The sequence below is a fragment of the Procambarus clarkii genome, chromosome 82 (genome assembly GCF_040958095.1).
Source record: "Procambarus clarkii isolate CNS0578487 chromosome 82, FALCON_Pclarkii_2.0, whole genome shotgun sequence".
Taxonomy (NCBI): Eukaryota; Metazoa; Arthropoda; class Malacostraca; order Decapoda; family Cambaridae; genus Procambarus; species Procambarus clarkii.
In genome coordinates, this window is record NC_091231.1 from 1,378,746 (window position 1) to 1,400,317 (window position 21,572).

The window sequence follows — 21,572 nt, forward strand, 5'->3', positions numbered from 1 at the left end:
AGAAATAAATTCAGAAAATTCAAAAGCACAACAAGAAAATTTATACAAGATATAAAATGGAACAGAGACCTGTCCTTTGACCAGGAGGGCATTGCCATTGGGAGCAATTAAGTACCAAATTCAGAAAATGTAACCATTATTTATCCAAGCAATTGATATTTTTGCAGTATTTTCAGTTACAAATGCTCTTGTACTATGGTACACAAAATTTAATGCTAACTTGTCATACAGTGAAACAAACCTGAAGAAGGTGGAGACGATTCACATTTCCCAAGTGCTTGTGTACAAGTGAATAAATTGCAGTATGAAGACGCAATAACTCATCAACAGACGAATCCTCAGTGGCAGATATGCACGATTCATAAACAGCTTCTAAATGACCCCAGTCAATTGTGATTCCATTGCACTTAGAGGGACCGCTGCCACTTCCCTGTTCTGATGACGACACTGAGAAGAGAACATTCACCACATTAGTCTGGGGACCCCAACACAAAATACACTTCAAAATCTGATATCAGTAGTACACATTATATATATATATATATATATATATATATATATATATATATATATATATATATATATATATATATATATATATATATATTAGTATATTTTGGTAGCAGTCTTTCCTGTAGACATATATTATTAAATATGACCGAAAAAGTAAGATTAATAATTCTAACACGAATTTTCTCAATCTTTCGTACATTACGCTTCACTGTTGGAGGTAAATCAAAAATCACTTCTCCAAAATTCATTTTTATTTCTAGTCTGACGCGACACGGGCGCGTTTCGTAAAACTTATTACATTTTCAAAGACTTCACAAATACACAACTGATTAGAACTTGCGTTTCCCTGATTTTATATCTACATTTGAGTGAGGTGGGAAGGGTGATGTGGCATTACATTTGAGTGAGGTGGGAAGGGTGATGTGGCATTAACACAAGACAGAACACTAGGGGATATTAATAGGGTATTAAAAGTATCAACACAAGACAGAACAGAAACAATGGGTATTGAATAGAAGTGTTTGTAGAAAGCCTATTGGTCCATATTTCTTGATGCTTCTATATTGGAGCGGAGTCTTGAGGTGGGTAGAATATAGTTGTGCAATAATTGGCTGTTGATTGCTGGTGTTGACTTCTTGATGTGTAGTGCCTCGCAAACGTCAAGCCGCCTGCTATCGCTGTATCTATCGATGATTTCTGTGTTGTTTACTAGGATTTCTCTGGCGATGGTTTGGTTATGGGAAGAGATTATATGTTCCTTAATGGAGCCCTGTTGTTTATGCATCGTTAAACGCCTAGAAAGAGATGTTGTTGTCTTGCCTATATACTGGGTTTTTTGGAGCTTACAGTCCCCAAGTGGGCATTTGAAGGCATAGACGACGTTAGTCTCTTTTAAAGCGTTCTGTTTTGTGTCTGGAGAGTTTCTCATGAGTAGGCTGGCCGTTTTTCTGGTTTTATAGTAAATCGTCAGTTGTATCCTCTGATTTTTGTCTGTAGGGATAACGTTTCTATTAACAATATCTTTCAGGACCCTTTCCTCTGTTTTATGAGCTGTGGAAAAGAAGTTCCTGTAAAATAGTCTAATAGGGGGTATAGGTGTTGTGTTAGTTGTCTCTTCGGAGGTTGCATGGCTTTTCACTTTCCTTCTTATGATGTCTTCGATGAAACCATTGGAGAAGCCGTTATTGACTAGGACCTGCCTTACCCTACAGAGTTCTTCGTCGACTTGCTTCCATTCTGAGCTGTGGCTGAGAGCACGGTCGACGTATGCGTTAACAACACTCCTCTTGTACCTGTCAGGGCAGTCGCTGTTGGCATTTAGGCACATTCCTATGTTTGTTTCCTTTGTGTAGACTGCAGTGTGGAAACCTCCGCCCTTTTCCATGACTGTTACATCTAGAAAAGGCAGCTTCCCATCCTTTTCCGTCTCGTAAGTGAAACGCAGCACGGAACTCTGCTCAAATGCCTCCTTCAGCTCCTGCAGATGTCTGACATCAGGTACCTGTGTAAAAATGTCGTCAACATACCTGCAGTATATGGCCGGTTTCAAGTTCATGTCGACTAAGACTTTTTGCTCGATGGTACCCATGTAGAAGTTTGCAAACAGGACACCTAGGGGAGAACCCATGGCGACCCCATCTACTTGCTTATACATGTGCCCATCCGGGCTCAAGAAGGGTGCCTCTTTAGTACAAGCTTGGAGTAGTTTCCTCAGAATACTTTCTGGCATGTCAAGAGGAGTACAGGCTGGATCACGATACACTCTGTCGGCTATCATTCCGATTGTCTCGTCCACAGGTACGTTGGTAAACAGCGATTCTACGTCCAACGAGGCTCTTATCCCTGTGGCCCGTGCGCCCCGCAGTAAGTCCACAAATTCCTTTGGAGACTTCAGGCTGAAGGCGCAAGGAACATAAGGAGTCAGCAGGCCGTTGAGTCGCTTCGCCAGTCTGTACGTGGGTGTGGGTATCTGGCTAATGATTGGCCGAAGTGGGTTTCCAGGCTTGTGCGTCTTGACATTTCCATACGCATATCCAGGTTTATATTCCCCAATGATCTTTGGCAGGTGGAGTCCGGATTTCTTGGCGTTCACAGTTTCGATCAGTTTGTTGACCTTTGCTTTTAATTCGGCTGTAGTGTCCTTCGTTGCCCTTTGGAACTTAGTTTGGTCAGAGAATTTGTGGACTTACTGCGGGGCGCACGGGCCACAGGGATAAGAGCCTCGTTGGACGTAGAATCGCTGTTTACCAACGTACCTGTGGACGAGACAATCGGAATGATAGCCGACAGAGTGTATCGTGATCCAGCCTGTACTCCTCTTGACATGCCAGAAAGTATTCTGAGGAAACTACTCCAAGCTTGTACTAAAGAGGCACCCTTCTTGAGCCCGGATGGGCACATGTATAAGCAAGTAGATGGGGTCGCCATGGGTTCTCCCCTAGGTGTCCTGTTTGCAAACTTCTACATGGGTACCATCGAGCAAAAAGTCTTAGTCGACATGAACTTGAAACCGGCCATATACTGCAGGTATGTTGACGACATTTTTACACAGGTACCTGATGTCAGACATCTGCAGGAGCTGAAGGAGGCATTTGAGCAGAGTTCCGTGCTGCGTTTCACTTACGAGACGGAAAAGGATGGGAAGCTGCCTTTTCTAGATGTAACAGTCATGGAAAAGGGCGGAGGTTTCCACACTGCAGTCTACACAAAGGAAACAAACATAGGAATGTGCCTAAATGCCAACAGCGACTGCCCTGACAGGTACAAGAGGAGTGTTGTTAACGCATACGTCGACCGTGCTCTCAGCCACAGCTCAGAATGGAAGCAAGTCGACGAAGAACTCTGTAGGGTAAGGCAGGTCCTAGTCAATAACGGCTTCTCCAATGGTTTCATCGAAGACATCATAAGAAGGAAAGTGAAAAGCCATGCAACCTCCGAAGAGACAACTAACACAACACCTATACCCCCTATTAGACTATTTTACAGGAACTTCTTTTCCACAGCTCATAAAACAGAGGAAAGGGTCCTGAAAGATATTGTTAATAGAAACGTTATCCCTACAGACAAAAATCAGAGGATACAACTGACGATTTACTATAAAACCAGAAAAACGGCCAGCCTACTCATGAGAAACTCTCCAGACACAAAACAGAACGCTTTAAAAGAGACTAACGTCGTCTATGCCTTCAAATGCCCACTTGGGGACTGTAAGCTCCAAAAAACCCAGTATATAGGCAAGACAACAACATCTCTTTCTAGGCGTTTAACGATGCATAAACAACAGGGCTCCATTAAGGAACATATAATCTCTTCCCATAACCAAACCATCGCCAGAGAAATCCTAGTAAACAACACAGAAATCATCGATAGATACAGCGATAGCAGGCGGCTTGACGTTTGCGAGGCACTACACATCAAGAAGTCAACACCAGCAATCAACAGCCAATTATTGCACAACTATATTCTACCCACCTCAAGACTCCGCTCCAATATAGAAGCATCAAGAAATATGGACCAATAGGCTTTCTACAAACACTTCTATTCAATACCCATTGTTTCTGTTCTGTCTTGTGTTGATACTTTTAATACCCTATTAATATCCCCTAGTGTTCTGTCTTGTGTTAATGCCACATCACCCTTCCCACCTCACTCAAATGTAATGCCACATCACCCTTCCCACCTCACTCAAATGTAGATATAAAATCAGGGAAACGCAAGTTCTAATCAGTTGTGTATTTGTGAAGTCTTTGAAAATGTAATAAGTTTTACGAAACGCGCCCGTGTCGCGTCAGACTAGAAATAAAAATGAATTTTGGAGAAGTGATTTTTGATTTACCTCCAACAGTGAAGCGTAATGTACGAAAGATTGAGAAAATTCGTGTTAGAATTATTAATCTTACTTTTTCGGTCATATTTAATAATATATATATATATATATATATATATATATATATATATATATATATATATATATATATATATATATATATGTTGTGTATATATATATATATATATATATATATATATATATATATATATATATATGTTGTGTATATATATATATATATATATATATATATATATATATATATATATATATATATATATATATATAAAAAAGGTAAAAAATTTTTGTAAACCCCAAAGAGTGATTTTAAGGAGGAAAGGAATGTAATCTAAAACACACAAAATATTACTTCAGGAATTTCATAAAGGAGAAATTACTGACTAACATTTATCCTGCGTATATTTAATTATTGTAAATGTACCGGTACTTTAAAATATATTCACTGATATTTGATACATGTGTAATTTATTATTATTATTATTATTATTATTATTATATATTTTTATATTATTATTAATAATAATTAGTTATTATTTATCCATGAACCAAAATGCATAAAACTGTTTAATGTAATCAAATTATGTAACAAGAGTTTAACAGGGACTGCTAATTGTCACTTTACCCAAAAGCAGAGTTCTTCAAATGTTTTCACCTGAGACCTGTTTAGTTTTCAGCAATAACCTTATGATCTACTGACATTCATCACGTACACATGCAGAGTACTAGCACCCTTTTTTTTTTACATAAACAAAAATGCAATATGATACTGTACTGTATGTTCTTACTTGTATGATACAGACATACATACAAACTTGCTTTCATTAATTGTTCACAAGTGCATTTTGGTGAAGTCTGAAGTAAAGCAGAGGAGAAATTTTTAATTAGGCTTACTAATTCAGTGCGTTTAGGGGTCTATTTGTTGCTTGTTATCCTGGTGCAATCTGACTTACAGGAAATATCTCCTTTGAATTGTGCTTTGGTACTTTGACAGTTGAGAAGCCAGATTCCCACAAGCAAATGGTCAAAAACTCAGCATTGAATGTAATGAAATGCCATTTTCTGGGTGAGCCCCGAAGGTTCCCTAGAGCTATCGGGCTAATATGCGAAATATATTAGTCTAGGGCATTAGTCAATGGAGTTCAGCCTAACGGGGACCACACGCCAGAATCTGGCCCCCTCAGAGAGACAAGGAAACAATGGCCTCTGGAAAACCTCTCCTGTGGTTGGGGTTACTCCTTTTCTGCCATTGACTAGGGTTAGGCATCCAGAAAGGTAGGCTTAACAAAGCAAACCCAACTTGGTGAGAAAATTCCAACCGAAAACCAAACAGGGAGGTAGAACTCTCCCAACTCTCAAAAAAACAAGCAAACATCACACCACCGCCACCGTGTGGCTTCTCTGCGCAGCCCTCCTCTCCCTTGGAGGGGTAAGCCCCGGACCCATTATGCCGGCTACTCAACCCCAGTTCAGAGGCTAAGCATTAAAAACAAAACGAAACTGCCGACTGGAGGGAGGGAGGCTGTCAGGGAGGCTCTGGAGCTCACACAGAAAATGGCATTTCATTACGTTCAACACTGGTTTTATGTGGGGAGCCCCTTTGGCTCCCTGGAGCTACATAACCCAAGTAAAAAGAGGGACTTACCCCTGTCTGCCTGGGAGGCAGCCGCCACACGCTCCTCAACTTGAAGGCGAGACAACTGGCAGCAACCTGCGACCCAAATCCACACACGAATGCCCAAGACCAGGAATGTTCACCAAATAACGGGCGGCCAGGACCCTGATCGACCTCCAAAATCCCAACGCTCAAATGTCAGCCGCAGACAGGTTGCCGAAGACGGCAGCCAAAGCAGCAAACTTACGAACGTCATAAGCACGGGAATAGACCGCAGGCTTACTAGACTTAATAACCCTGCGGACAACCTGGGAGACCCGAGCCCTGGAACAGGGAATGAGGGGAAACCAGATCAATCCAAAGAGCATCCCCGGCCACGGAGGCTGAGGCGCGCGGATAACGGCAAAGAGCCGTAACTGGACACAACATATGATGCACCCTCGGCTTGACAAACCTTTACCCAGCTTTACTGGGCTGCAGTAATTTAATAATAGTACTAACACCTAAAACAATTAATAAAACTACATCAGTGCATCATTATCATAATTTTGTTAATATTACATTGATAGCACCTTATGTATATTAAAATTACACACCAGTTGACTATACCGTATTTACTTACCAACAGAATCTTCGGTCTCCAGTGTAGTATCACGAGTTTTATCTTCCACCTCTCCCTTGCTGCTATCCCTTGGCTCTTTTATAGTACTTGAGGTAGATGCCTGAGCAGCAAGCTCATCAGCTGCAGATGTTACTTTCATACTATCATGGCTATCCTCGGTGCTCAGGTGACCATTATATAAAACAACTTCAGAATCTACATGACCCTGAAAGAAAAAATGACTTATCAGACATGTCTGGTATAGGAGGAATCACTCAACACAGTACAACTAATGTGTAGCAAAGTAAACCTCACGGGGAAAACAACAGTGCTACTTATGTTATTCATCAGAACAAATTACAATACTTCAGATGATACATTTAGAATTTAGTAAATTTAAAAGTACTTTTTTCTTTTCCTTTTTTCTACCACAGATGTGGCCATACAACCAGCATATATACATTTTCTTCTGTCCTCCATGGACAGCATTAGAGATCTGTAATACAGTACTGCACATATAGTTCAGTGAACTATGAACAAACAACCACATTTGGGGGACTGAGCTTTTCACAGATGATGATCCAAATTTGTCTTTGTTGACAACTACCCCTTGGGTTTTGTCTGTTAGGCAGTTCCTAACAAACTTCCAATAATTCCTTTTGAATGCATTTTGTGTGCAATAACAACATGGTCAGATTTGTCGAAAGCTTTTCAAAGTTTATGTATATTACATCAGCATTTTGCTTCTCTTCAATGGTATTTCAGGCCATGTCATTGTGGTCTAGCAACAGTGAGAGGCAAGAGCACTCAATTCTGAACTCATGATGTCTGTGGTTATGTAGACATTGCAATTCCATGTGATTTGTGATTTTACTTCTTAGCACTCTTTCAAAGATTTTTTTTTTCCAAGGCTATTCCTGTGTGCACCCAAAGCCTCGGGCTGGCACACGGTATCCCCTTCGATGTGTGATGTTAGGAATATTAGTCTATAATTTTTGGCATCTGCTTTACTACCTCCTTTGAAAAGTAGTGCGATCTCTGCTGTTTTAAGTAGGGCAGGGATAACACCAGTATCTAGGCATTGCCTCCAAAAGATGTTTAGGGCCTGTACTCATCTCGTTGTGCTTGTAGGGGTTGAGCTTCAGCTCTTTGGTCCTGCCTCTCAACTGTCAATCAACTAGTAATTACTTAAGTGTACTTACAGAATAAGAGCTACGCTTGTGGTGTCCCGTCTTCCCAGTACTCTGTCGTATAACACTTTGAAACTACTGACGGTTTTGGCATTCATCACCTTCTCACTTAGCTTGTTCCAACCATTTACCACTCTGTTTGCAAAACAAATTGTTCTAATATTTTTCGGCACCTCTATTTTCTTAGCTTGAATCTATGTCCTCTTGTTTGTGAAGTGGCTGGTTTCAGGAAATCCTCTTTGTCAATTTTGCTTATTTCTGTTAGTATTTTGTAAGTGGTGATCATATCACCTCTCGTTCTTCTATTTTCTAGTTTCGGCATGTTTAACGCCTCTAGTCTCTCCTCGTAACTCTTGTTTTTCAGTTCCGGAAGCCATTTTCTAGCATGCAGTTGCACCTTTTCCAGTTTATGTGCTTCTTGAGATTTGGGTACCATACAACAGCTGCATATTCCAATTTTGGTCTCAAAAAAAGTCATGAGCAGTTTTTGTTTCTGTTTCACCATCCATATAATTAAAAGCAAGTCTGGAGTTGGAAAGTGACGCATATGCACCTCTCACAATGTTCTTTGTGTGTGTTGCTCTGGCAACAGCATACTATCCAAAACCACCCTTAGGTCTCATTCTTTATTAGAGTTCTGTAATGCCTTTCCACATAATTTGTAAGTTGTGTGTGTGGTCTATTTCCACATTCCATAACATGGCATTTATTCACATTTAATTCCATTTGCCACTTGATGCTCCAACCACTTATTTTATCTAGATCAATATGAAGGGCATTACAATCATCTGGGTCTCCTATCTTCCCCACTATCTTAGCAAATCACTATCACTATCTATCTTCCCCACTATCTGCAAACATGTTCATATAATTCTGTATTTCTTATGGTAGATCATTTTTGTAGATGATTAACATTACTAGTGCAAGAAATGAACCCTGTGCTACTCCACTAGTAACACTCCTCCAGTCAACGTTGTCTCTGATTACCGCCCTCATCTGTCTGTCGGTTAGAAAGTTTTTCATCCATGTCAGAAGTCTCCCTGTCACTCCTCCAACATGTTTCAGTTTTCAGAACAGCCTTCTGTGTGGGACTGCCAAAGCCTTTTTTAGGTCCAGATAGGCAGTACTAACAATCGTGACTTATCTCTATCTGCCCATTCTACAATCTCTCTCTTGGCCATTATGAGGCCCTCTTGTTTGTCATCCAGTTCCTCCTTTGTCCATATGTTGCTTGCTGGTGGGCTGTAGGCATTTACAATTACCAGTTTATCATCCCAATTCCAGACCTGCAAATGCCAATATGTCAACTTCTTGAGGGTTTTTGATTATTAGCTCTTACCTTCAGGATCACCAGCACAGCCATTCTCCCCTCCTTTCTAGTTTTAAAATATTTTTCTTCAACTTTTGTCTCTGTCAGTGCGACAATATTTGGGACTAAGTTGAATTATATCTCTTGGCTCCAGTATTTCTTATCTCACTCCATCTATGTTGGTATATACAATTTTCAAGAACATGTTCCCTTACCCTTTGTCCTTTTACTCCACCTTCCTCTAATGATTGTCTTGCTTTGTTTTTATGTGCCATTTCACTAGCTTTCTCGTTCCTAACACTTTGTAGAAAAATTAATTTCTTTCTTCTTCATTTCTATTCCCATTTAGACGTTTCGCTTCATCGAGGTTTGTTTTCAGATTTTATCTTCCTTTGAGAGGTCTTATCTTATTGACCAAAGTTTCCCAAACTCATCACACTGCAATTTCCTGGTATTTCTCAGCACTTCTATCACTTTGTTTCACTCCATTAAATGTCACTCTTAAAGGGCAGTTCTTGTCTTTCTCATATTTTCCTTTGAATTGAGGCCTTCTCCTAAACCTACTATTTTCACCCCTTCTGCTGCTGTCCACCCCTAGATGATATTTCCTTTTCTAAGCACCCAAAAATTAATTAGCACCCTAATTTCATTACTTTACACTTACTGAAGTTAAACTAATTTAGCCATTTTCTAGACCATTCCTCCAGTTTGTCCAGGTTATTGTGTAGTCTCTTTCGATCTTCCTCGGTCTTTATCATTCTCATAATCTTAGCATCATTAGCAAACATTGAGTGGAACGTGATTATACTTTCTGGAAGATCATTTACATATATCAGAAAAAGGATGGGTCCAAGTACAGAGCCTTCTTGGACTCCGCTGGTGACATCTTGCCACTCTGAGGTCTTCCCCCCTCACAGTAACTCTCTCTTTTGTGTTAAAGGCTTTTTGACCATCAAAAAAAATGCAGTCTGCCCACCCTTCTCTTTCTTGCCTAATTTTTGATAACTGGTCATAGAATTTTATTAAACTTGTGAGGCAAGATATACCATCCCTGAACTCATCATGCTGGTGGTGTGATACAAAAGCCCCTTCTCTCCAAATATTCTACTAACTATATACTCTCGATCTTCTCAATCACCTTGCATAGTATACAAGTTAGGGATAGGCCTGTGACAGTGGTGTTTTGCTCTTCTTGATGAACACAGAATTCCAAGAGTCTCAGCCTGGTGCAGAGTGCATGGGCATGCTGTCTATAGCTACTTCAAAGTTCAGTGGGGGTTAGGGTGACATCTGATATTTGGTTCGACATTAATGTCAAATTCACAAAGAATTTATTTCACTAATTTCTTTGTTGTCATTTGCAAAAGTTTCAGCATCCTTGCGCAAGGGCCCAATGCTAGATATAGTATTTATTCTAGATTTTGCATAGAAAAAAGTATTTTGGATTCCTCTCTATTTCACTTTGGCCTTTTGCTCTCTTTCCCTTTCATGGATTTTATATGATTTTTGCAGCTTGAGCTCAATTGTATCCATTTCTCTGCCTAGTCTTCCTTGTCAATGTTGGAAGGTAGTAGAGCATTTGAGATGCTTTGTGATTTGTTTTCTTTGCATATAGAGGGAGCGCCATTCTCATTCCAGTTAGCCTCTTTCCTCTTTTTTTTTTTTCTCCTTGGTGTTATGTGCCTTCCTCCACATATTACTAGTACTACTGTGCATAGTTTCTCAAAGCACCGGTTTAAGTTCACATTATCTAGTTGTTCTTTCCAGCATATTTCTTCAAAGTCTTTGTTAATTTGTTCCCAGTTAATCAGTTTGTTAATGAAATTTGAATTTGGTGAATCTTCCTCCTCTTGTATTTGAGACTGGCTGCACAGGTCTATTGCCCATGCTTATCTAAACTTTGATCAGGTTGTGATCCGAGTAACATGTAATCATTATGCTCCTAATCAATTCATCTTTGTAAAAATAAGGTCTAGGGTGTTTTCTTTCCTAGCTGGCTCTACTATTTGCTGCTTTAAAGCAAATCTGTCACACATCAGCTAGTGGTCACTTGTGTGTGACTGCTCATTTAGACTGCTTCCTGGGATTTTTTCTGCTATAACAATATTTGTCACATTTTTCAATTTTAGATGCTACAAGTTGAAATCACAAAGCAAGATGATGGTAGGGGCAGGGTTTGTGATGTTTTCTAAGCAGTTTTCTATTTTCGTACGTTGGTCTTTTAAACTATTGAGGATTTGTATCTGGTGATTTATATACAAGGACAACCACCACAGTTATAATTTATATTTTAATTATCAGCACTTCCACTATCATTTGAGGTGTTTAGCAGTTCTGTGCAGATGAGTGTCTTTTTGATATACAGCCTAACCCCCCCCCTTGTAGCCTGTGTTTCTTGTCACATCTAAGAAGATTGTACTCCAGTATTATCAATATCTCATTGTCATAATAGTCCTTAATGTAAACATCAGTTTATGCTGCAAACATCAAGCCATCAACCATTACCCGACACCCATCAATCCTTATCCTACACCTACAAATTCTTACTACTATATCTACATTAGGATCATAGCACAAGACATTTCTTAGTAAATACAAACTAAGCGAAAAAAAATTTCTTTCATCTCATAACTTATAATAAGACAAGAAATTTTTGAAGGCATAAAAAATAAAGTGTGATAATGGCAACATTAGTAACAGAACTATAAAAGGAATATATGATGCATTAGACTCGTACCTCTTCCACATTAACTTTCAAAATAGGTGAATCTTTTATACTCCTTTCCCCGTCTTCCAAGTTGCAAGTTGAGTGAACACTGACATCATCTTCACTCTTCTCACCCTCATCTGTGACCTTCTCTGATAACTCTAAACTTGTATTTTTCTCCTCCACTTCTCCTTCCTCTTCAGTTTTTGCCTCCTCATTTTCTATTTCTAATTCCTTCTTCTCGGCTGGATCCTTGTCAATAATTCTCTTTTTCTTTGGAGCTTTAATTTCACCACGAGACCAAGCACTTCTATGCCTTCTTTTACGACGACGATGGATATCACTGGTCGACTTGGCAAGCTGATCTGAAGAGATAAAAACACTTGACTAAGAACCTAATTAAAAAAATTGGTCGAATCATATAATGCTGTATACGTTACTTTCATCAATGGAATCATATAATGCTGTATACGTTACTTTCATCAATGGAATCATATAATGCTGTATACGTTACTTTCATCAATGGAATCATATAATGCTGTATACGTTACTTTCATCAATGGAATCATATAATGCTGTATACGTTACTTTCATCAATGTCCCAAAAATATTTTTTAGGGGATTTTTTTTTTAAGATTTTTTTTTTCTCCTTTGTTTATTATGTGACTTTGTTGTAACCTTAACATCCTGGAGAATGCATATGTTTCCTAACCTATGTGAAGATAAGAATGGAATTGGTCAACAAATAAATCAGTCACAACTCGCAAAACTTGGGACTTTGAATTTTTGGGGGCCGATTTTTTCTCTGATTTCAAACTATATATTCTTTGTCTCTTTTGGTTGTATTGATGATTAAGGACCATATTAAGGCTTTTTCACTTTTATAAAGTATACCCTAACTATATTCCCTAAAGTATAATTATTATAACTATTCCCATATTTTGTGTTTTTTGGGGGTTATTTTTTCTCGACTTCATTTCAACACACATTGACCTACAACTTTCACATATTTGAGTACGAGTGCCAAACAATGTTTATTAAAACATACAATTAAATTAACGAATTAAAAAAACCTTTATTCAGTGTTGATAACTTCAACTTCAATTATCTCTGAAACCAGAGTTTCAACTTTGAGTGGCTTCTAAAATTCCAGTTATTAATCCATTATCACTATTTTGACATATTGTGTGCTCTGCTGTCTGTTCTACAATCCCATCAGAATGGATTTTCATAAACTTTATAAATTTGGAGTTATAATTTTTTTGGGTCTAAATTTGCAGCAAATTTTAAATACCCTATTGACGATTCTTTTTTACAGCAAACTATTCTGAAAACCTATATACTAATTTGATGAAAATGAAGATCATATGCTATTCTGAGAGAATAATAATGTTAAATGAACAATTATTGATGGTTCATATTTTTTATTCTGAATTGAAAATCTGAAGTTTTCAATATTCATTTTTAAAATTAATTTGATCCTCTTGTTTTTCAAGTTACACTGATCATTTAGACAAAGTTGGAGCATTTGCCTAGTTGATTATGCAAAAAAAATTGGAAAGTGTTTGTGCAAGTCTTAAAAACTTGTTAAATTATTTTTTGTCAAATCATATATGTATGTACTGTGCGGTCTAGGGGTAAACCTTGCTTCATATGGGCAACTCCTAATCCCTGAGATTAACCTAATCGTCTCTTCTGTTGTATAGAGTCCAGAACTAAACTGCAAATGAAAATGTGACGTAACAAGGACATGATAAATGCTGAAGAACAGCACATTTATTATTAGTAGAAGAGCCAGAGATGAGAGATGATGATACAGATATATTGTTGAACTAACCTCTGGGTGATGTAGTGGAGAAACAAGGAGTCAGTGGTTCGGAGAGTCTCTCTGGCTTTAATGCTATTTCTGGTCTTCCCTGAAAATTATGTAAATGTTTTAAAAAGCAAAGGTCAAATGGTACATATCTGAGTACAGACCCTAAAAATGGCAGACACAAAATACACACAGAAGAATTGGCAAATGTTAATAACCAGCTCAACTGAGCTGGTTATCAAGCTGGTTGCGGGAAAACAACACATTTGTGTTGTTCACGTGGACCCACCAAGTGAGGTGATTCGATAAAATATCTATGCCCAAGTTGACCACCGAGCGCTGTCAGATCTAGGATAAATAGGTCTCACGACTACCAAAATTTTTGTACAGTCGTGTAGTCTAGTGGTTAAGGCACCAGGTACGTCAAGGTGCACAGTGCTCCTGGTTGTCTGAGTGCAAATCCTTCTGGGGTGTGGAGTTTTCAGTTTTATTTATATTTATATTTATATATATATATATATATATTTATATATATATATATATATATATATATATATATATATATATATATTTATATATATATATATATATATATATATATATATATATATATATATATATATTTATTTATTTATTTATTTATTACCTGGTTGTGGGACAATTAATTGATCACCCAAGTTAATTAACCCTTAACATGCTCGGGGTTTAATATCCTGTCATCCCCACAGGCGCATGTCATTTTGAAAAAAAAAAAAAATTATTTTTTCTTCCTAACCTGTTAATTTGTGTTCACTGATCACGGTAAAAATAATAAAAAAATCGTAAGTGGCATATATTGCCCGCTATAGAGCGGGGAAGTCTGGCAAATTATAGGCGCTGACTCAGCGTGCGTCCCAGGCGGTCTGTTGCTCGCCAGCTGTCAGGCCGGAGTTGTCACTAAGAGATAATTACCTAATTATTTCAATGTCTCCGATTGATTTTTCATACTTTTTTTGCTGTAATATTATTCAATAGTGTGTAGTTTGATATATTTATATAATAAAATGAGTGAATCATTGCTGTACTCAAAAATATGGTGTGCATATTGTTGATTCAATTATGTTCATCAATCAGTGAACAAATACTTTGTCGGTTATTACATTATAAGCACAGGTTATATATAAGTATCTGCATGTTTTGTTCACTATAACGAACCACTAAGTAGCTATTATGAGTCAAAAAGTAACGAGGAGTGACCGCCGTTTACCAGCCAGCCACTCACGCCCTCCCTCAAGTCATCTGACTCACCCACATTCTCCTCCCACAATAATGTATTTGCTATAATTCACTATATACAGACGTTATATATAAGTATCTACATGTTTTGTTCACCATAACTGTACATCTAAGCTTGTATGGTGAGTAAAGGCACAAAGATGTGGCTACTCACACAGTCAGCTGATCGGCGGCTGCCCTCAAGGCCAGACGCACTAATATTTCTCCTCCAACAATACTGTGTGGTGTTATTACGCTATATACACACATTATATATAAATATCTACCTGTTTTATTCACCATACTTGTACAAATAAACTGGTAGATGTGCCCAAAGACCATCGTGGTAACCAGTAAACAACACCGTCGTCTGCACGACGCCACCGCCCTCACCAAAATGGCGGCACCAAACCTTCTCTTGCTGTTTATACCCTCTATACACACGTTATATATAAGTATCTACATTTGTGTTCACCATAGCGAACCACTAAGCTGGTATGCTGAGTGCAGTCAATAAAAGGTGGCCACACACAGTCAAAAGACATCGCCACCACCCTCCCTCCCACAGCATTACTCCTCCCTCCATGGCGCACAGCGCTAAATATCACCACAATCCTGCTATTATCAGAACCCTGGTCAGTTTTATCACAGTCAGGGGTCTTCTGTAATAATATCATCGCTACATAATAGCATGAACAAGTATAATTTGGCATTTTTAGGCGATGCTGTGGTCACAAGCTGAACAGCAGTGCTGTTAGCTCATGCTGCGTGCGTCAGGCTTGGTTGCTCACTCAATACTGAGGCCAATAACACCCGGGAGTTTGGCCCACGATTTTTTTTAAAAATGGCGTCTGTTTACAAGAGCCCTGATGAAGGTGTGGTGAACCCCGTGTATCCGCGGGCTGTTTAAATCTTGCGTAGTACTCCAAAGCCTCATATGATGCGATGCGTAATTTACTGCAAGTCGGTCAAAGGATCATATGATGCGATGCGCAATTTAAGGGTTAACCATCAACATAAATTTGACAGACTTGTTGGGAAGCTGTCGAGAGGGTAGCAGCACTGCCTCACGTAATTCGTTCTCGATTTATTACCTGTCCGTTTAACATTAATTCAGGTAATTACTCACTGAATGCTTGATGGGTCAAGTTACATGTAATTATAGTTTACGAATTATGGTTGTCACTTGCTTGAGTGTGTAAGACACGGTTGTCATTAACGTAGATTACTTGCTGCCGACTGTCCAGTTGACAGTTTAATTAACTTAACTAATCACCGAGATCAATTAGTGTACTGTAATTGATTAGGCATTTGTTTAGGTTATTGTCTCTGGAGATGAGAGTTAAAGTATCTTGGGGTTACCGGAGGCTTCACCCATTAACCTGCCTTGTTCTCATTTACACTAATATAATTACAGAGTGCTGCAAGTGTTAATGAAATTTGCGTCCCTAGTGTACACTCTGATTTGTGTACAAAAACAAAAGGAAGAAAACTGTAGGAAAACTGTAGTTTTACAGTGTCAGAAGGGTGAAACACATTACTTGAGGACAGTATATGGTAACACCTTTGTTAGCTTCAAAACTTCCTTATGAGATAACTTCATAACCCTGTAATTACACTTGGGTAATTTCACACAGTAACAATATCAGATACATGAGGCCAGCATAGAAGGATGCCACTTTTATCCATTATTACAAATTTGGTAAACAAATTATAGTGGTTAGAAAGTAAGAATAACCAGACGACATCCTACATATACAAGTGTATTCAAGCGCATAACATAAAAAAATAAACAAATAGATGATATAAAACCACTAATTAAGTATGCAAAACTTGAATGTGAGAAGCACTTACCGAGCTTCGAGCAACATGGATGAATTCTGGGGCCAGAGGTTTTCCCGAAGGACTATAACGCACCTGGCGCCTATCTCTAATTTCACGACACTTGTCTTCAAAATCGGTGTCCATTTCAGCCTTAATATAAGCATAAGCTGTATCCCGCAACGTACAGGCACGGTGACGGATGATTTTATCTGTAGAAAACATTATTATTTATTTACCTTATTTTTAAAATCTTCAAGCTGCCAGATATGTGGTGTGCATTGGACAAAAGTATAATTTGTCAACACATACACTACATTTCATTATATATTTACACACTCACATGGATAAGGGAAATACTAAAGAAACTGTTCATGACTTTTTTGAGACCAAAATTGGAATATGCAGCAGTTGAATGGTGCTCATTTCTCATGAAGCACATAAATAAACTAAAAAACGTGCAAAGGCATGCTACAAAATGGCTTCCGTAACTAAAAAACAAGAGTTACGAGGAGAGACGAGGCGTTAAACCTGTCAAAACTAGAAGATAAAAGAAAAAGAGGTGATATGATCACCACTTGCAAAATACTAACAGCATTTGACGAAACTGACAAAAAAGGAATTCCTGAAATCAACAACATCACAAACAAGAGGACCCAGATTAAAGTTTAGGAAACAAAAGCACCGAAAAAATATTAGATAGTTTTCTTTTGCAAACAGAGTGGCAGACGGTTGGAACAAGTTAAGTGAGATAGACGTGGAAGCCTAAACTGTATGTAGCTTCAAAGCGTTATATAACAAAGAGTACTGGGAAGATGGGACACCCCGAGCGTAGCTCTCATCCTGTAACTACACTTGGGTAATTACACAGAGAAAGCTGTAGCAGACAAATATAAAACAGATCCAGGTCTTTTCTATAAATTCATTAAAAGCAAGCTGTATGTAAAGGATAAAATCCAGAGATTGAGAATGGGAAACAAGTTTACTGAGAATGAACAAGAAATGTGTGAAACAATAAATGAACAATTAAAAAATGTGTTTGTACAAAATGAGGATTTCAGAGAGCCAAACCTAGTGCCAATTCCAGAGCACACCATAAAATACATAGAGGTATCTCAAGATGAAGGGGAAAAATTAATCAAGGGGCTAGAAGGAAATAAAGCAGTTGAACCAGATTGAGTTTCGCCTTTGGTGCTGCGAGAATGTGCAACCGAGCTGAGCATTCCTTCAATTAATATATCAGACATCCTTGGACACAGGAATCTTAACAGCTATATGGATAAAGGCAAACATAGTTCTAATCTTTAAAAATAGTAGCAAAGAAGACCCTCTAAATTTTAAGACACGTATCATTAACAAGCGTGATAATCAAAACACTAGAGAAAATAGTTAAAGCCAAATGGGTTGAACACCTAGAGTGTAATGACATTATAACAGGCAGACAGTATGGTTTTCAAACAGACGATCCTGTGTAACAAACCTACTTAATTTTCATGATAGAGCCAAAGATATAATACATGACAAGAGGTGGTTGGGTTGACTGTGTATCTGGACCTAAAAAAAGGCTTTTGGCAGAGTCCCACACAAGAGGCTGTTCCTTGAAACTGGAACATGCTGGAGGAGGTGACAGGCAGACTTCTGACATGGATGAAAAATTTTCTAACTAATAGAAAGAAGAGGACGGTAATCCAAGGCCATGTATCTGACTGGAGGAGTGTTACTAGCAGAGTACTACAGGGTTCAGTTCTTGCACCAGTAATGTTCATAGTTTACATAAATTATTTACCAAAAGAAATACAGAATTATATGAACATGTTTGCTGATGATGCTAAGCTACTAGGGAAGATAGGAAACCTAGATGATTGTCATGCCCTTCAAATTGACCTAGATCAAATAAGTGTTTGGACCACAATGTGACAAATGGAGTTCAATGTGAATAAATGCCATGTTATGGAATGTGGAATAGGAGAAAGTAGGCACCACACAACTTACAAATTATGTGGAAGAAATTAAAGAACTCATGCCTTCCAGAACTGAAAAACAAGAGCTACAACAATAAGCTACAGCTGTCAAATATGCCAAAACTAGAAAATAAAAGAACAAATGCCGATATGATCCCTTGGCCCGTCCTCCAAATATGTGGAGGTAAATGTACAGAGCCCCATGAGTGCAATTATGTACTATGTATAACAGTTAAGAATTGTACTTATTTACACTAAGTATTAAATCGTACTGTCAAATATATTGTGAATATTTGAGTTTACCTCAAAAGCTGAATAGAAAACCACAACGTCACCTAACCGTCTTAGTTTGTGAAGATGAGAATTTTATTGCATCTTAATTATAACTACTACTTAACCTATAGCTATATTGATATTACAGTTTTATACAACAAATAAAACAAAACTAAAATATTTCAATAAATTGTAAACTCAGGATATCTTCAAATTTTGTATAAAATCTCTATTGTTTAATAAAAGTGAAAAAGAAAATCCTAATATTTAAAACTTGTTTATAGCAACTGAGCTTTAAAATTTCATCTTAAAAGTTTAAGTGTCCAAACAGAAAACGAGGAGATTTAAATCGGGGGAGGGGGATGGGCAAATGTAACAGCCCCGTAAGTGCAATTATGTACTATGTATAACAGTCAGAAAATGCACTTATTACATTTAGTATTAAAACGTACTGTCAATTCGGAGGATGGGTTGGATCACTACATACAAGATAGCAATAAGAATCCACAAAGTTCTCAAAAAGGAATTCTTGAAACCTGCCACTTCAAGAACAAAAGGCCATAGATTCAAGCTACAGAAACAACGGTGCCAAAAAAATATTAGAAAGTTCTTTGGAAACAAAGCGAGTATGGCAAAGTGTGATCTTTGGTCCACACCAGAGAGAAAGATAGGGCACACTCAATGTTAGTAGTATAGAACACAAATGATGACAGGCCCAGCAGAGGCACACAGGTGTATGAGCTGTTGGTATTAAGTTGAAGCGTGAAGGGCAGGATAGCCGAGAAACCAAATGAGTAGGAGGGGTTGTCATGTGGTAGGAGTTAAGTCACACCACAATTGGAGATTTTATTCACCTGCCACTATTATTTACTTTGTTTTTATAAGGAGCCTAATTTTCTTTAGGTTTTTGTTTAAAGGCCTATTTTGGTGTGCGTATACTTTTTTTTTAATTGGGTCTATCTCTGATCTCCAAGCTTCCCTTTGCCTGGTTGAGTAAACTCAGTTTTGTTCCTGGCTTCTGGTAGGGAATGAATGAGTCAAGAGGCTTGGTGTGTTGCTCTAAGGCTTGGTGGTACCAATACTAAGCTTCAGGAGGTACTGTGGGCTCTCTCCCAGAAATAACATTTTTGTTTTAAAAGTTTTCCAAGAAAGCTACACAAAACTATAATACTTACCCTCAGGGTTACGGTCTGGGTTGTACTCAAGAGCATTAGTGCAGATTAAGTCAATATCCCGAAGAAACTCCTGAGCACAATCATACTCGTGTTGGTCAATCTTTGTCATCATTGTCTCCAAGTCCATTGGCTCCTTTATAATATCACGATAATCAGGCACTTCTTCTTCATCCACAGGTTTTGTGAAAATGTAAAACCTATTGGGATATGAACACAAAATATTTAAGTTAATGCACATTACCTAAATCTTTAATCAGTCTTGAAACTTGCCTTTGCAATATTTTACTACAGTAATATACAAATTTAAAAGCAAGATGTTTTATTCCAAAACACCTTCTAAGACATCAAGTGTACACCTTCCCCCATTTTATATCAGTACTACAGTACTCTCTTGTTCTATCAAACTTAATCAGTTAAAGTTAAAGGCATAACCTCTCTTCTATACTCTATCAACGAATACAATGAAAAGGTAAACATACCTTCTACCTTTTTCTATATAGTTATAACCCTAACCCATTCACATATCACTGTTAGTTGAAAACACAAAATTTGCTCTTACATGAAGCATATTTCACAGAAGATTGGTACACCAATTGGATGGGTCACTCACAAGAGTAATACCACGTATTCTCTCTCTCTCTCTCTGGGTTTTAAAGTGAAACTAGTGACAACTGCTTCACATATGGGATATGAAAACCAAAAGGTAGAAATTTTTATTAAATAAAGGCAGATGAAATGTTTAAGAAATGTTCAGCATAGTCATCTACAGGGTAAAGAAAGTTCTCTGAAGGAAAAAAGGTCTCAGATAGATCTCTTTGAATTTTATTAAATTTATAGAGCTATCAAAGGCTCCCAGGTAATAATATGCCAAATGCTTCATCAAACATTTAAAATTTATTAAGCATTATTTGAATTGTAAAAATAATTAACAATAAATAATGCTCGCCATGAATATATCCCGTTCATCATAAATCCACTTCACTTTGTTTGAATGCAACATAACCTTTGCTAGAACCTAACTCATTGCCAACTAGCAGTCAGGACTAGCATCTGGCTCTCTCTCTGAGGCGAGAAAAGTTTGAGGATCAGAGATCAATCCAAAACCGAGAACAAACCACCAAAAAACATTGGAGGAAAAAAAAAGCATATGCTTGAAGAAAATGAAGTAGCCGAAGGCAACGAGGCAAACAATCACTTCCACCATTTAAACTCCCTGTCCATGACGTGGGTTGTCACCAGGTGACAACCCACATCCTCAGGATTCAAGTCAACCAAACCAAAGTCATCCACCCAATCGAGAAACTACTGAGGGCCTACCAGAGAAGGATGTTTCATAACATTCAAAGCTTGATTTCTGGGAGGGCTCACTCAATAGTTCCCAGAGCAACCTTACAGTGGCACCTCGGCAGAGGATTCTGGCATTTCTGAAAAAGAACAAATTAGTAAACAGAAAAATGCGGCAAGGGCTTACCTGTGGGAGAAGAGGGATCGGGGCA

The 21,572-nt window shown here is 38.1% G+C and overlaps 1 protein-coding gene across 18 annotated transcripts in view; it reads right to left on the bottom strand.

Moving 5' to 3' along the window:
- LOC123764254 (ATPase family AAA domain-containing protein 2) overlaps window positions 1–21,572 on the bottom strand; it is a 184,430-nt gene that overhangs the window by 6,199 nt on the left and 156,659 nt on the right. For all 18 annotated transcript variants that reach the window (XM_069315765.1, XM_069315763.1, XM_069315762.1 and 15 more), the window contains 6 exons: window positions 20,077–20,273; window positions 16,701–16,879; window positions 13,617–13,695; window positions 11,810–12,144; window positions 6,595–6,799; window positions 242–447 (listed from right to left, as the gene is read on the bottom strand). In XM_069315765.1, the coding sequence (XP_069171866.1) occupies window positions 242–447; window positions 6,595–6,799; window positions 11,810–12,144; window positions 13,617–13,695; window positions 16,701–16,879; window positions 20,077–20,273 (1,201 nt within the window). The remainder of the gene's footprint in view (window positions 1–241; window positions 448–6,594; window positions 6,800–11,809; window positions 12,145–13,616; window positions 13,696–16,700; window positions 16,880–20,076; window positions 20,274–21,572) is intronic.